The 16,345-nt window shown below is 32.6% G+C and overlaps 2 protein-coding genes across 2 annotated transcripts; one reads left to right on the top strand and one right to left on the bottom strand.

Annotated features, from left to right (window-relative positions):
• Positions 1–6,418: 6,418 nt before the first annotated feature.
• LOC105623029 (pre-mRNA-splicing factor ATP-dependent RNA helicase PRP16) lies at positions 6,419–10,123 on the top strand. The gene is made up of 3 exons (XM_012204432.1): positions 6,419–8,002; positions 8,221–8,364; positions 8,453–10,123. The coding sequence occupies exons 1-3, from the start codon at positions 6,419–6,421 to the stop codon at positions 10,121–10,123; spliced, it is 3,399 nt and encodes a 1,132-aa protein (XP_012059822.1).
• An 806-nt stretch (positions 10,124–10,929) lies between these two features.
• Positions 10,930–15,720, bottom strand: LOC105623028 (N-alpha-acetyltransferase 25, NatB auxiliary subunit). Its single transcript, XM_012204430.1, has 10 exons — positions 15,660–15,720; positions 15,297–15,521; positions 14,948–15,201; positions 14,352–14,575; positions 13,937–14,243; positions 13,413–13,717; positions 13,044–13,302; positions 12,697–12,954; positions 12,002–12,616; positions 10,930–11,810 (listed from the first exon to the last, which is right to left on the bottom strand). Exons 1-10 carry the CDS (start codon positions 15,718–15,720, stop codon positions 11,589–11,591), a joined length of 2,730 nt encoding a protein of 909 aa, XP_012059820.1. The 3' UTR covers positions 10,930–11,588.
• Positions 15,721–16,345: the final 625 nt, after the last annotated feature.

Here is a 16,345-nt window from a genome sequence, read left to right as displayed (position 1 = left end):
TCGACACACCCTAAGTCTTCTCGATCGAACACGCCCGCTTTCGATTCCGAAGTTGCTTCCAGGTTCGTTCTGGAACTTCTTAAATTGCTCGGATCGCATAGGCAAAATACTATCAGTAATATATAATCGATGTGACATTAAAGAGTGGTTTGTCTTCACTCTTACTATGATTTCTCAATAAAAATTGCATATTTCGTTTAATCTGTATTTTGTTTCAATTAAGAAAAATTAATAATAATAATGAAATTAAAAGATTTTTAACATTAATTTATAAAACTGTTATTCTTGTTTGTTTACGAAGCTTTTAAGAATTAACATATCGAATAATATTTTTTTAATTCATTATTCAACAAATTTGGATCTTACAATTTTTTATTTTTTATAACTTTTTATATTTCTTTATGCTTATTTTATTCCATTTGCTGTCATATGAAAAGAGAGAAGTTACAATAGAGATATTCTGTCATATCGCAAAATGAACGATCATAAATTATGTATCCAGTTATCGATCATCGTGTTATTTTTGTTTCTCCTATTTGAAGCTAATAATTCACTTATAAAATGATTATATAATTATATAATTAAATTTACATATTTTTAATACGATTTATATGATCTTGACAAACAATGTTCTATAACATAAATGGAGCTTCACGAGTACGTGCTATTTATCGTGAGGTATTATACGCTGAATACGCTAAAACTTATGACGATGTCCTTTCGCTTAATGCATGGGTATTTAATGCGTTCTACTCACCAAACAGGTAGACGCTTTTATGAATGCGACTGGCATTGCCCATGGATGAGATCGCCGAATATGGATGGCAGCCGAAGATAACCGGGAGCGATGAGACTGCTTAGCGAATAAGGACGTGACGTAGACACAGCTTGACCTATAAGGCAAACGGATCTGCTGTTAATAGTCAATATGCATTAGACAAACAATGAGCGGATCTTCGGGCCGCACACGATGTCGTCTGTCTTTTCTTCTACGTAGAGATTTTAAGCAGCAAAAGCTTTTAAGTGTTATTCGAAATTGCTTGATATAATTATCATATGTATATGTATCGTTTATTTTATAAATCTCAATACTAAATAAAATAAGATATCAAATAAAACCAGACAGAAATACGACTCTTTTAAGTTTTAATTTTAAAGAAGATGGAGATAAGAATTATAAATGAAATTCGAATATAATATGCAATATGTAAAAAAGTGAAAGTGAGAAAGTAAGTAGTTTATTTGTTACAATATATTACATTTATTTTATTTATTACACACACAATATATTACATTTTCGTATAAATAAAAAATATGATATTTTTATTTTAGAAACTCGAACGTATATAAAATATAATAAATGTAAATCAAGAAGAAATATGTAGAAAAAACATAAAAAAATATGGCTGAAGCTAGATAATTATTGTTTGCTCTGTCTTTTGTTTGTGTCATTAAACTTTCGGACAAATTATGGATGATACATGTATAATGATCTATAACCAATCAAATAGCTAACATTAAGCAATCAATGCAATAATAACTAAAGAAATTTTTGAGAAATTTAACAAAAAATTTAAATTAATCATGATTCTCAATTCGAGAATATCGAGTTCAGACACAAAAATTAAAGATGAAATAAGAAATTCCAAGGTAAATATATATGTATAATTGGTTTTCCATTAATTCTTATTAAATAAGTGACCAATTCTTTCAGTTCTAGTTCTAGTTTCACTTGATAGTTAAAAATAATAATTCACCAATTTATTATTATTTTCCCAAAATTTTTACATTTTGTTATTCAACTAAAATTATAATTAAGACAGTTATTATAGAATACAAAAATAATCTACATTTTTGACATTTAGTTTAAATAATTAATTAATTGTTGATTATTGATTGGTTAACAGTTAAAATACGTATTTCTTATTCTTTATATTTATTTCAGATCAAGATGCTATACTTAGGCATAATGTATTTTGCTACTAATTGTTTAAGCTCAATCGCTCTGGAAGCTGGTTCTCGCAATTTACTTCGCTCTATTTCAACAAGACCTGCGGTTTTTAATAATATATTCCGCCGAAATTATAGTAACTAAGCTTCAGTCTGACAAGATTAATTAACATGAGCATGAAATAACAATGCTTAGAAAATAATTTCTTGTTAAACGCAGATTTGAGGATTAAGATAATGATAGGAGACCTGCTTGCAGCATTGATATCTACAACAATGCTAACAATTGGCGACATATATGGAATTCCATATCTTTATTTGCCATGGCTTGTCAATACTATTGAAGGGATGATTTTTCACGAAGGGCCAGCTCTTTTCGGATTGGCATACACTGTGTTACCCAATGCAAACTTGCCTACTGGATTATTTATGTTTATAACACTACTTTTGTATGGTAAGACATTTAAAATGATATAATTAAGATTAAAGATAAGCTTTATTCATAAATTTGACAAGAAGTCAGTTCCAATTTATAAATGCTTCATAAAATCTAAAAATTTGATTGAAATGTGCGCTTTTGATATCGAGATTCATTTTTATGACATTATAAAACATAAATATATTACTAATATTAATGCAACATTATACTTTTTAAGAGAAAGTATAAAATACTACGTTCAAATTTTTTTCCATTGTTTGTGATAGTACAAAAGTTTAGATTGGCGAATATTTAAAAAATAATTTACTAATCTGAATTTACAATTTATAATTAAATTGAACAATTCATAACTGTAATTTTATTTTCCAGTGGAAGAGTTGTGCATCTGGAAAGACGTTCTCATGAATTTCGAACGCTGCTGGACAAGATATAATAAAAATAATAAATTGAAAAAGGATATAAAATCGATAAGGATAGCAAATAAAAAATTATGCAACAAAGCTAAAGAAAATCTTAATGAAAATACAATTTCCCCAAAATCAATGATAAAACAACAAAATTCTTCTGCAACTCATTTCCATGTATCTGAAATTGATGATATTATTAAGCCTATTGAAAAAACTATAGAAAATATATATAATACATCGATTAAAAATCGTCGTAGCAAAAGTCTGTTTACAGAAGTGACTGGTTAGATAGAAACTCATTTAAATAAATAAAAGATTTAGATCAATTACAATTTTTTTCTCAATCTGGAAATTATATTGAATTCAAATATAAAAATTAAAGATAACAATCATAAAATTAAAAAAATAATAATAAAATATATCGAAATGAATGTAAAATTAATTTAATAATACTTTAATATTGTTACGATTAAATTTTTTCCTTCGTTCGACTTTTGTGACGAAATAATAACTGCTGTAAAATATAAAAATTAAAAAATTAATAAATAATTAAAAAGAAGTAGAATAGTGCTCTAATAGCGTAAATAGATTCATGTTTTATATAAATAGCATATTTTATAAATCATTTATTGTTTAACTTGAAGTTTGATTTTTCTGATATAAAGGTCGCAATCTGTTGAAATTTTATTGAGATATACAGGTGAATATTAAATTAATTTTAATTCCTTTCGCTCAACTTTTATAACAAACTAATAATAACTGCTATATAAAATATAAAAGTTAAAAATATAATAAATAAGTAAGAAGAAGAATATTAGTGCTGCAATTAAGCACAATTAAACTCATATTTTACATCCCAGCAATTGATGGTAATCTCTTTTTCTTTTCAGCTGAACTTCCTGTTCATCTTTCCTTTTTTCTCTCCAACGTGGAAGTTCAGTTTGAACAGATCAAATATCAGTTTGCTGTACATATAGCCATCAGTTAGTTTTACAAATATGATTGCTTAAATTAGTTTGAAGTCCGATTTGTCTGATATAAAGAAATCGCATTTCATTATATTACATTAATTATATTAAAATTGTATTAAATAATATTATATATAATTTATATTATATAATATAATTATATAATATATTATATAATTATATTATATATAAAATTTCATTAAAATTTTATTAAAATATATCATTTTTTACTTCACAAAATATAATCATTACTTATTAAGGATACAAATCCCAAAATATACTGTAATATACTACAATGTGAAAATGTGCGGCTAAGCAAATTTTTACATTTATTTCTTTCTTTTTTCAGTATTGCATTCTATTCAGTATTGTATTTTATTTTATGATGTTTGCATTGTTTTATTGCATTGTATTTTATTATATCATTTTTCTTTTATAATTCTTCAGCATTTTCTTATAATAATTAAAAAATATGAAATATTAAAATATAAAATATGAAATATGAAATTTTACAAAATGCATACAAAGCAACGGTCTCTACTCGCATATGCTATTTCCTATGTCAATAATATCACAGAAAGTGACTCGATAACTCAACAAAAGGAAAAATAGAGTAAAGAGATAATTGTTACAACATACCGATGAATCGTTGCAACAACGGTTCGTCCAATGATTCACATATGGCACTCCCGATATCCGATAAACAATTCGTACATCACGATTAGAGTTAAACCTTACTCGGAAGGTTCTAGATTTACACGTTTTCGATAGAGACTTTGCTTTCAGACATAATTAAAAAATTATTTTGAATACTGCTTTTGGGAGTTGTTAAGAAAAAGGTTGGGAATCTTGATAGTTTCAACGCCCACCTGAGGACGGCAACGTTGGCGCTGAGCGACAACGCGTACGATGGACAAACGATCGATGTTAATCAATGTTGCGAGCGCGAATATTAATTAACGTATCGTCATGACTCGACTTCCGTTTGTCGGCACGCGCCAGATCGTGGTGTGTGTGTTTTTTTTTATATTATTTACGAGATACCGAAACCAAACGCAGAATGATTTCGCTTCGCGACTCCAAACCGAGAATTCGCCGCGAGAACATCCGCGCATGCGCGTGCACTTCTCTATTAAGGCGCGTTCAAAAATACTACCCGAATATCTCCGAACATCATTTTTATTGTTATTTAACATTCAATTTAACAATGAATGAAATGATCCTCGAAAACACTCGAATAATATTTTCGAATGCCGAGCTTTATTCTTTATTGCAATAAATTATCCGATCCATTTAATAATAGACCGTTCGTATAATAGCGACAGTATTATGTTTAAACATAATTTTATACAGTTATATTATAATATTTAATTATATTATAATTTTTATTTATTGCACAATTTATTTTTAATACGAAGATAAAGACATGAATTGAATTTCAAACCAGCTACGCTTGACATGAAATCAACTGATGCATTTGCGCATGCGCATGGTATATTTAAGAGACCGTGAAATATAAAAAAAATTTAGAAAAAATCATAGCGTATAAAAAAAGTAAATCAAGGGATCATTTATATATTTTGGGTTCGAATATGTCTTGAAATAAATTAAAAATTACAACAGTGAGCAAAATTACTAAAATATTTATAATTTCTAGTGAATTTTTTTTTCACTTTTATAATTTTTATGTTTCGATTGTATATTTTAAAATGAAATGGAAATTATGAAAGTGAGCAAACTCACTGAATAATGACCAATAAAATTGTAAATATTCTAGTAAATTTTCTCACTTTTGTAATTTTTATTTTTTTAAGATACATAACCGATTTCCTGTATGGTAAGCTAATTATAATTGCATGTGCTTATCATACATTTAAACTATTAAAATATAAAATTAAAGTAAAAAATATTGAAAGATAAAAAATATATACTATTTGAATTAAAACCTACGAGATTTATTTTGCGTATTTTTAAATAAGACTAAGGATAGTAAAATATACTCTTTGATAATTTTAATATGTTTTATTACAATATTATTTATGTATTATATTTATATGTATTATATCTATATCTATGTAAACTCTGTATTAAATTTATCGACAGTTGTGTTTATCGATTATATTTCGAGATTCATTTCTATTTAGCTTCTAAGATGGCGTATGTGTAACCTCATCTTACTACGGTCACTACTCATTCCATCACTTTTTCCACGCATTTTCCGTACTGTACTGTTCAGTATTGTTTTTAGGTTATTTTATATTGAGAATTATTTTATATATTTCCTGATGAAATTATATCATAAATATATAATACTTGAATTTTGAAATTATATATCGCGCGTTTCAACTAATTACTCCAATGGATGTGAAAACTATATTCTCATGATACAACGCTTTTTCTTCATGCCTAGCTATTTAGGTTAGTACAATTTTTCAAAACATTAATTTTTTATTTTTAATGATTAAAAATTATATCTTTTCGAAATTTTAAACATAATGATCTATTCGTTGTATTCTATTTTATAAGTATTTCAATGAAATGCAATATAGATCCTGTCAAATCTTATTTATTCAATAGCAGTTCTTGTCAAAATGTGATTTGTTTATTTTCAGGAGATATTTTACTGAGATCCGGCTAAATATATCAAAAGAGAAATGTCAGACGATTCAAGCTTGTATAGATTAGAGGGATCTATAGGAAATGAAGGGGGTGGTCTGGTCATACGTAAGAAAACATCGGATCATACTTTCAAGAAACCTTCTATATTAGGTCTTGACAAGCTTGCAGAACGAAAAAGAAGAGAGCAATCGCAGGAGCCTACCAGCTCTAAGTCTAACAAATCCGAAGGAAAGGACAGAAGATATCGATCTTATGAAGAAGAAACTCCTACTCATACTGGAGGTGTCAATTCTGAAGCGCAACAAAGATTAGAGTCAAGACTCAAGCGTCAGCGATTAAGTGCAGATGATAGAAACTCTAAAAATTCATATAAAAGTCGCGAGAGAGACAGAGACAGGCGAAGGGATCGAGATAGGGAAAGTCGAGGCAGAGATAGTAGTATAAGACAAACGCCTCTTAGATTCAGGGATGAACCCCAAACGCCGAAATTTCGGACGAAAGATCCGACTTCTAAGAGCAATTGGGACGACGACGAGGACGAAGAGCCAAAACGATCCAGCTGGGATCATCCGACACCGAATCTGTACACTAACAGAGATAGTCGCGATAGTGTCAGAAGCGAATTTACTCCTTCCTATAAATACAACTCATGGAACAAAGATTTTAAGAGTTCCGGTACCACTCCGATGATAGACGGAGAGGAGAAGGAAATGTGGGAAGAGGAACAGCAACGACTAGACAGAGAATGGTATGCATTAGACGATGGAGAGAATAACGCTTTCGCTAATGTGTCCGAAGAATATACGCGGAAGAAGGAAATGGAGTTGGAGGCCAGGAGACAGAAACGCCTTTCTGCTCAGCAAAGACAAATAAATAAGGACAATGAATTGTGGGAGCGTAACCGTATGTTAACGTCTGGAGTTGTGAGCTCGTTAGATCATGACGACGATCCTGATGACGAAGGAGAGGCAAGAGTTCACTTGCTGGTTCATAACGTAGTCCCGCCGTTTTTGGATGGACGTATCGTGTTCACGAAGCAACCGGAACCGGTTGTACCTGTGCGTGATCCCACTTCTGACATGGCTCTGGTAGCAAGGAAAGGTTCGGCACTAGTCAAAGCATACCGTGAGCAAAAGGAAAGGCGTAGAGCTCAAAAAAAGCATTGGGAACTGGCAGGAACACACATCGGTAATATTATGGGTGTACACGATCGGCGTAAAGACGATAAAGAGCATGCAGGGCAAGAAACAGATTTTAAAGCTGGGCAAAAATATGCCCGACACATAGGGTCGGGCGAAGTAACGGGGGAAGCTAAGTACAAATCTATACAGCATCAAAGGAGGAGTCTTCCTGTATTCGCAGTACGTCAAGAACTGCTTAATGTTATCAGGGAGAACAGCGTTGTTGTAATAGTAGGCGAAACTGGTAGCGGCAAAACCACGCAATTAACGCAGTATCTTCACGAGGATGGTTACAGTCGCTACGGTATAATTGGTTGTACTCAGCCAAGACGAGTCGCTGCTATGTCCGTCGCGAAAAGAGTATCCGACGAGATGGCTACTGCTCTAGGCGACAAAGTTGGATATGCAATACGTTTCGAAGATTGTACATCGAAAGATGTGAGTAATAATAATTTAAATATAATTTTAATACCAAATTAGTGTAACTTTAGCCTAAAGTTTGATAATGTCCAAACAGCATGTTTTAAAACGTCTTATGTTTGGACATCAGCATATTTTTTATTTGAATCAAAGTTATAAATTTTATCTTCATTATATATTTTGTCATAAAATTTCTATATATTTTGACGCATAATATATAAATTTTATTTTTACAGACGGTCATTAAGTATATGACCGATGGTATTTTACTGAGAGAAAGTTTGAGAGAAGGAGATCTGGATCGTTACAGCGTGATTATAATGGACGAAGCTCACGAACGATCACTTTCCACCGACGTATTGTTTGGTCTTCTTAGAGAGGTATATAGTTCGCGTTTTTATCTTATTATTTCAACATCATCAACATTTATCATATTATACAGTCTTCTTAATTTAGAAATGTTTATAGGTTGTCGCTAGACGGCATGATCTAAAGTTAATCGTCACTTCCGCAACAATGGATTGCAGCAAATTCTCCGCTTTCTTCGGTAACGCGGCAACATTCCAAATACCTGGACGTACGTTCCCCGTCGAAGTACTGCACGCGAAGAATCCAGTCGAAGATTACGTGGACGCGGCTGTAAAACAAGTTTTGCAAATTCATTTGCAGCCCAAAAGCGGTGACGTATTGGTCTTTATGCCCGGTCAAGAGGACATCGAAGTCACTTGCGAAGCTCTGAAAGAACGCTTAGCTGAAATCGAATCGGCTCCGCCACTTTCTATACTGCCCATTTATTCCCAACTGCCATCGGACTTGCAGGCAAAGATCTTTCAACGATCCGAGGGAGGTCTACGTAAATGTGTCGTTGCGACCAATATAGCGGAAACGTCGCTGACGGTCGATGGAATTGTTTTCGTTGTTGATTCAGGATACTGTAAATTAAAAGTGTACAATCCTCGAATAGGTATGGACGCTCTGCAGGTATATCCTGTGTCCAGAGCCAATGCCGATCAAAGGCAGGGCAGAGCTGGTCGTACCGGTCCTGGTCAATGCTACAGATTGTACACGCGACGACAATACTTGGATGAATTATTACTAACAGGAGTTCCCGAGATACAACGTACCAATTTAGCTAATACAGTATTACTACTGAAATCATTAGGAGTTCAAGACTTATTGGCGTTTCATTTCATGGATCCACCACCACAAGATAATATATTGAATTCATTGTATCAATTGTGGATCTTGGGGGCGCTTGATCATACCGGACGCTTGACCCCACTAGGACGACAAATGGCAGAGTTTCCCTTGGATCCACCGCAATGCCAAATGCTCATAGTTGCTTCTCAACTTGGCTGTACTGCGGATATCCTTATTATCGTTTCAATGCTGTCGGTTCCATCGATCTTCTACCGACCAAAAGGTCGCGAAGAAGATTCAGATTCAGCACGCGAGAAGTTTCAGGTACCAGAATCAGATCATTTGACATATTTAAATGTATACAATCAGTGGAAGGCAAACGGTTATTCGAGTTCCTGGTGTAACGACCATTTTATACACGCGAAGGCTATGCGCAAGGTGCGGGAGGTACGATCGCAGCTCGAGGAAATTCTGAAGCAACAGAAGATGGATGTCGTTAGTTGCGGCACTGACTGGGATATCGTACGAAAATGTATCTGCTCTGCCTACTTTCATCAGGCAGCGCGTTTGAAAGGCATTGGTGAATACGTCAATTGCCGTACTGGAATGCCTTGTCATCTTCATCCCACTTCCGCGCTGTTCGGCATGGGCTTCACACCTGATTACGTCGTATACCACGAACTCGTGATGACCGCCAAAGAATACATGCAATGTGTCACTGCGGTGGATGGTCACTGGTTGGCTGAATTAGGCCCAATGTTCTTCAGTGTGAAGGAGACTGGTCGAAGTGGCCGTGCGAAACGACGACAAGCAATGCAACACCTCCATGAGATGGAGCATCAAATGAAGGAGGCCGAGGAGGAAATGAAAGCTCGTGCTCAAGAGCAACTTGAGCGAGAACAAGCGTCAGTTCGAAAGAAAGAGATTTTAACCCCTGGTATTAGGGAACCGGGTACTCCTGCCCCGTATCGTAACACGCCCGGAAGATTAGGATTGTAATCAGTTTTTCTACAATGTGTTGAGTTAATCCTATTTAATAGATAAAACATGAATTTCTTAATATAGTTCTGTAGTACAGAAATTATTATTGTATAAAATAATATGATGACAAAAAATAGACATAATTTGATGATTTGACAATTCTTCACTGTGGCTACAGCGTCAGTGATAAAATTTTTAATCTTAATGATCCCTGGATTTCTTTTATTGAATTTCCATCTTTCTTGCAGCACAAACAATACAATAATTACAATGTACATTTACATTATAATCTTTACACACTTTCAGATTAAGTAATAATTTAGTCTGTGACTTCAAAAATAATAAATATAGATAACAATTTAATTTTTTTTAGATAATTATTAATATTGTACAAAGTTTTATGTGTATAAAATATCATTAAATGTGATATGTATAATATCTTTTGTAAATAAAATTATTTTTATTGTAATATTGACAAAATGTTTTTTGTCATACTTACAGCCATTTATTCATGGGCCATTGGTACTTATACATATATATCTAATGGGCCGTTAAAAAGAACATTGGTACATAGTAGTATATACCGATTGATTACATCACTAATGTGCACATTAATAAGTACGTATAAAAAATTTACGTATTAGGTGTGGGAAAAAGTTCGTGGCGTTTTTTTTAATGCCATCTAATGGGAAAAACGCCACAAATTTTTTCCCACACCTAATATGTTTATTAACGTATACATTAATCATACAATCAATAGTATATCAATCTTTTATTTTAACTGTGAATTACGCAGATAAAATAAATTTGTAACCCTGCTGCACTCTTATTAGCAATTTATTCCTTTCCAGTAAGCAGTTTATCATTTTTTTAAACCGATTTTTATCGGATTATTTAACAATTATCGATTACTTAATAATAAATTTATTAATATATAGAATTGTGAAAGAACCAATATATATGTCACAGATTGTCACAAAATATAATTCAATGCTATTCATAAGCATATTATTCCTTAAAATTCTATGAAAATAGTTCATAAAATATACGACGTTGATCCATGCGCGAACCGACAGACTTTTTGCAATATATAATATATAAAATAAATTCATTTTAATGAAAAAAAATGGCACATAACTATAAATAGATAGACCATGTTTTAAATCGATAAAATATCTTCTTTAGTTCTGAAAATTTTAAAAATCACAGAAATATTGTTTTAATTTTTACATTTGTTCCTTGATTTAAAAGAATGTGTTAGTTGTAAGCTGATCAAATGGCAGTGTATTCAAATGACTGCACAGTATTTTTCATAAAAATGAAAGTAGGCTCAGATATTTTAAACAGCATTAAATCATTCATTCATTATTTATAATTGAATTGGGACTAAGAATTATGTACAGAACTCTCAAGTCATTTTTTGAAAATTATGAAAAGTAGACGGATATAATTGTTCTTTGTACAAATATACTGTCGAATAATTTCAGCTCTTTAAATTGCTTAAAAGCCTTAATATGGGCTGAGTGCGAGATTTGAGGGCTCTGCAACTTTGGCGGAGACTCGCTTGTCCACGTTTCATAATGGTGACACATACATCATCATTCTCATCCAATCCTGTGTATAACTCATATTTTTCAAATTCAGTTAGAACCGCGTCTAAATTTTCGACTCTCTCTGACAGTAACACAGCTACTTCTCGCCAAACCTGTAATACAATAAATAATTGCTATAAAAATTATAACATTAAAGTTCATAAATATATATATAAAGTTTCATAAATATATATAAAATTAATATTTTATAAAGCACACAATATAACAAAAATAATTATTTGTTATACCCTCTTCACAGTTCTATACATATAAAACATCGCGATTATCAATATAAAAAATTTACCTTGGTCTCATTGGTCTCATTTATCATATTTGATTCGATTTTTTTATTATATTTCTTCTTATTTTTCTTTTGTGATTGTGCGCGTGGCTCCGATTGTATCGCGTATATACTGCATATAGCACTAATAATCGCTAAAGATTCGCTACAAGTTGAAGCTCTGAGTAAGAAGTTTTTAAAAGATACTGGTATATCTCGTTCAGGAATAGGTAATGTCTGTAAGCAAGGAGTCGTTCGTAGCATTTGTATACAATCCAAGTCCGGACAATGAGAGTGAGAAAGTGATTTTGCAAGGCACGCTATAGTCCTTAATTGCTCAGAATGATAAGCTTCGCGTAATCTTTCTACAGCATCAAATGGAACCAATATTTTGCACGGTCTGGTCCGTTTTCCATCTGTGCCAAATTTTTGTAATATATTCGGTATAGTTTCTTCTGCTAATTCTTTAAGCTCGGCAGATATTTGAGAAAGATAAATAGATGATGATCCGGCACTCGCTGCTAAAATGCGCAATATGGCATTTCTCGCCAAAAGTAATTTTAACATACATATGCGTGTCTCTTCCTGCATTCTCGGATCATCCTCGTTCTGATTAATTGGTTCCCATCCACGAACAACCTATTTAACATTATTATTAAATTTATCACAAATATTAAATCAGAACTTTACATTTCTTCGAATTATATCGCGATTCATACCTCCAAATCACGATTATCTCGCAAAGATGCCAATCTAATCGAATCGAGATGAGGTTGTATGCATGGCATATGCATATGTATATTCAACGTAGAGAACAAAGAAGCAGTACTGTCAGCCCAACACAAATCGAGGAGCATTTTATCTACAGTTGTCATAACAAAATGAAATGAATTTTCTAGGCGTTCCCTTAACTCCACAAAATCTTGAATTTTTATAAAACTTCCATATTTGTACGCAAGTGTTAAGTGATCCGCACTCTACGAAAATAATTATAAAATCTATGAAATAGACACAAAAACTTTATTCATTTTCCTTAAATCTTGTAAGTATACTTGAAAACACATACATCCTTATAGTTGGCTATGAAAAATTTCGCTGTATGATCAAGAGTTGTGGAGGCCAGAGGCAAGTTACCGAGAGGCGCGAGAAGCGGCGCATGAAGATAACCTAGTGAATCTAATTGAAGATGTTTTACATCAAGTGATGTAAATGCATGATCAGCTGCAACCACTAAACCAGCTTCCAAGTAAATACGCACAAGTAAAATTTTGATGTGAAAATTTACAGGACTCGACTGAAGACCATGTTCCAATAATGACATTGCCCTGTAAGTCCATTGTTTTAAAAATGTGCATGTTTTCAAAATGCCATTAGCATTTTTTCATTAATATTAATTCATTTTGTTGTCATATATAATGGAAAAAAATTATATTACCTATAAAGAAAAGACGCATCATTAGTATCAACCCATAATTGATGTAATAAATGCGTAGCTAATAGAATGTATGGATCTGCCGGACAAAAATCAGTTGGCAATCTATCTTGCATTGGACACAATTCATTGCCTTTCTCATACAAATCGCATAATCGCTTTATCAATTGTTCTTGTTTATCTCTATCTGCCAAAGGAGGATGATGGAAGCCACAAATACGCCGTAATTGCTCCAAATGAATATGCCTCTGCATTTGTTGTACTGTAGTTGGAAATTCGTTTGATGCAATACCAATATCTTCCTCAATCTGCAATATGGTAAATAATATTGCATTAAACAATTGCAATAATCATTTTATTAATGTTAATGAAATAAAAAATATATTTGTTAAATGTCTTAATTTGTTTTATATTTAAACTAACATAAATATTACAGTTTAAGATTAATTTTTTATTTTATTTTTATTATATACATTTAAAAAATATATACATATGTATAAAAGTATGTTGGATTCTATTCTTTTTACCTTTTCAAATAATTCGAATTTGGACTTGGGTGTGAGTAGATTTAAATACAATCGTAAATCTCCAACTACACATCCTTTTTCTCCAAATTGAGAAAAATATTGATGCATAAAATTCATAGAAGTCATACTACATTGTAGATCCTCAGTCTGACATCTCTTCAATAATTCTAAGCGGGCCAAGTATGGGGCGCGAATTTTTTTCTCGGACATATTAATAATATGATTGAAAAAATCCAAACATTCTGTCAGACGTTGAAACTTTAAGGCCGCCGAAAGATAATTTTGATAAAAAGCCCAATTGTCGATGCTATGTAATAAACACAATGAGTAGATACAGATATAAAGTTATTTATATCAAAATATTATAAATATTGTATAAAATAATAAAAAAGAATATTAATAAAATTGATCTTACTTCTCTTCAATAAGTGCGCGATATGCGTTAGCAGCTTCAGGAAAACATTCTAGCTTCAATAAACATGTAGCTTTTCGTTGAGGTACATATGAAACATATGAAGCTAAAGGACTAGACAGTACATTTAATATTTCTTCATTTTTGTCTTGCAATTCTAAAATCATCAGATAAAGTTGCACTTCCTGTTCTGCTTCTATCTTTCCCTCTCTCACTAATTTTAGGACCTAATGTATTCATAAAAAAATCATTTTAATCATCTTTATAATATTCATTTATGTACAAACCAGAGAACTCTATAACTGGAAAGCTTACCACTATGAAAACAGCCGAGTCGACAAAGAGCATCTAGTAGGGAATTATATTCTTTGTTTCTTTAAGTACTATGTTCTATTATCTCAATCTTCTCAATGCAAATAACACATGCAAAACTGAGAAAATAATCCTGTATGAACTGTCTCTCTTGACTTTTTCATCGAGAATATCCTCTCTTCCTCCTTGTAAGCTTTTCAGTTTTAGAGTTCATTGATATAAACTAATCCTTTATGATTTCATATGCAATTGCAATGGCAACAGTAAATAACAATCAATGCACTAACCATTCTTTCTGCCAAAGGCAAAATAACTCCTTTCGCTAACTTCTGATCAGCATGAATAGCTTGCATTACTATACTCATAACAGCCCAAAAATAATATGGATTTTTATGAGTCAGTTTATATAAATTAAGAGCAGTTTGTTGTTGTTTTTTATAATCGCCAAGACGAACGTATGACATGAAGAGATGCGTCAGGAGCTCTTCGTTGTTTGGATCAGCCTTAGCAGCGGCTTCGTAAAGCTCGCTGACTTTGTCTGCTGCATACGTAAATTTAAAATTGACATAATTGTCATATAATTAAACTTAAATACGATTTTTATATTCGAAATCAGAAGGTGAGCTAAGAACTTACGTTGATGTATCTCTCTGTAACAGATGCTCATCGCTTGCAAAGTGGAATCCTCACAGGGTACCTCGGAGCGTACTTTATCCATAATGACCTGACACTCATTTTCTTTGCCCATACGCAACAAAGCTAGAGCCTTGAGTACCCTGGCACATTGATTAGTTGGGTGCTTCTTTAGTACCTTGTCTGCCTCCTGTAAGGCCTTTTTATTATTCCCATTATCCAACCAGTCTGAAATCCAAAGAGAAACTTCATACCGGGTGCCATTATATAACCTCGTCACTGGTCCCAAAGTCGTGACCGAACGGTCCAGTGGGAGTGCACAGGACGGACTTGAGGTACGATCATCATCGACACGAATATACATACCGTAAATCGGTCGGAGCCGACGTTCATTCACTGTGTTGTCCACATGGCCCTTGGACGCCATGATACTTTATGCGGTATCATAAAATCAACAAACCAGAGAAACACACGATTTCCAATCACCTCGATGCATCTTCGACGATTACAGATAATTCCGAGTTATCGAGATATTTTTACGATCGTCTTTCACGCACCAGATCAGCTTCGATATGACAGAACACACTATTTCACAAAAATATTTTTAATCTTATCCCTTTCTCCATAGAATCGTGCAAGCGAAAAGAATGACCGGAGCACCGGACCGGCTGCGATGTCTCTACAGTCTCTACTTGGAGAACAGAATAATGAAGTGGAAGGGACATAGCGAACCTGACTGGCTATGCCAATCAGGCATACTTCAATCCGTAACATTTGAAGTCCGTTCGTTTTATATTTGCATTTACACAGATTTCTTGCTTTGGGCGTATTCAGCGGACTCAACAGTTGAGTGAACGTTCGCTGTTATTGGTGTATTCTTTTAAATCATCCAATCAGTATTTTAGATTTAAGAAGAATACATCGATAGCAGCGAGCACTCACTTTGTTGAGCTGCTGAATGCAGCCTTTTTCTCTTTTCAACACCTGTGTATATATTTCGTTTCAAATCTAAAGAACGTAAGTAAAAAGAAAAATGTTGATATTGCAAAAAT

Source organism: Atta cephalotes (assembly GCF_000143395.1).
Source record: "Atta cephalotes unplaced genomic scaffold scaffold00052, whole genome shotgun sequence".
Taxonomy (NCBI): Eukaryota; Metazoa; Arthropoda; class Insecta; order Hymenoptera; family Formicidae; genus Atta; species Atta cephalotes.
Note: the sequence above shows the minus strand (reverse complement) of the source record. Positions and strands in the feature narration are given on the sequence as shown.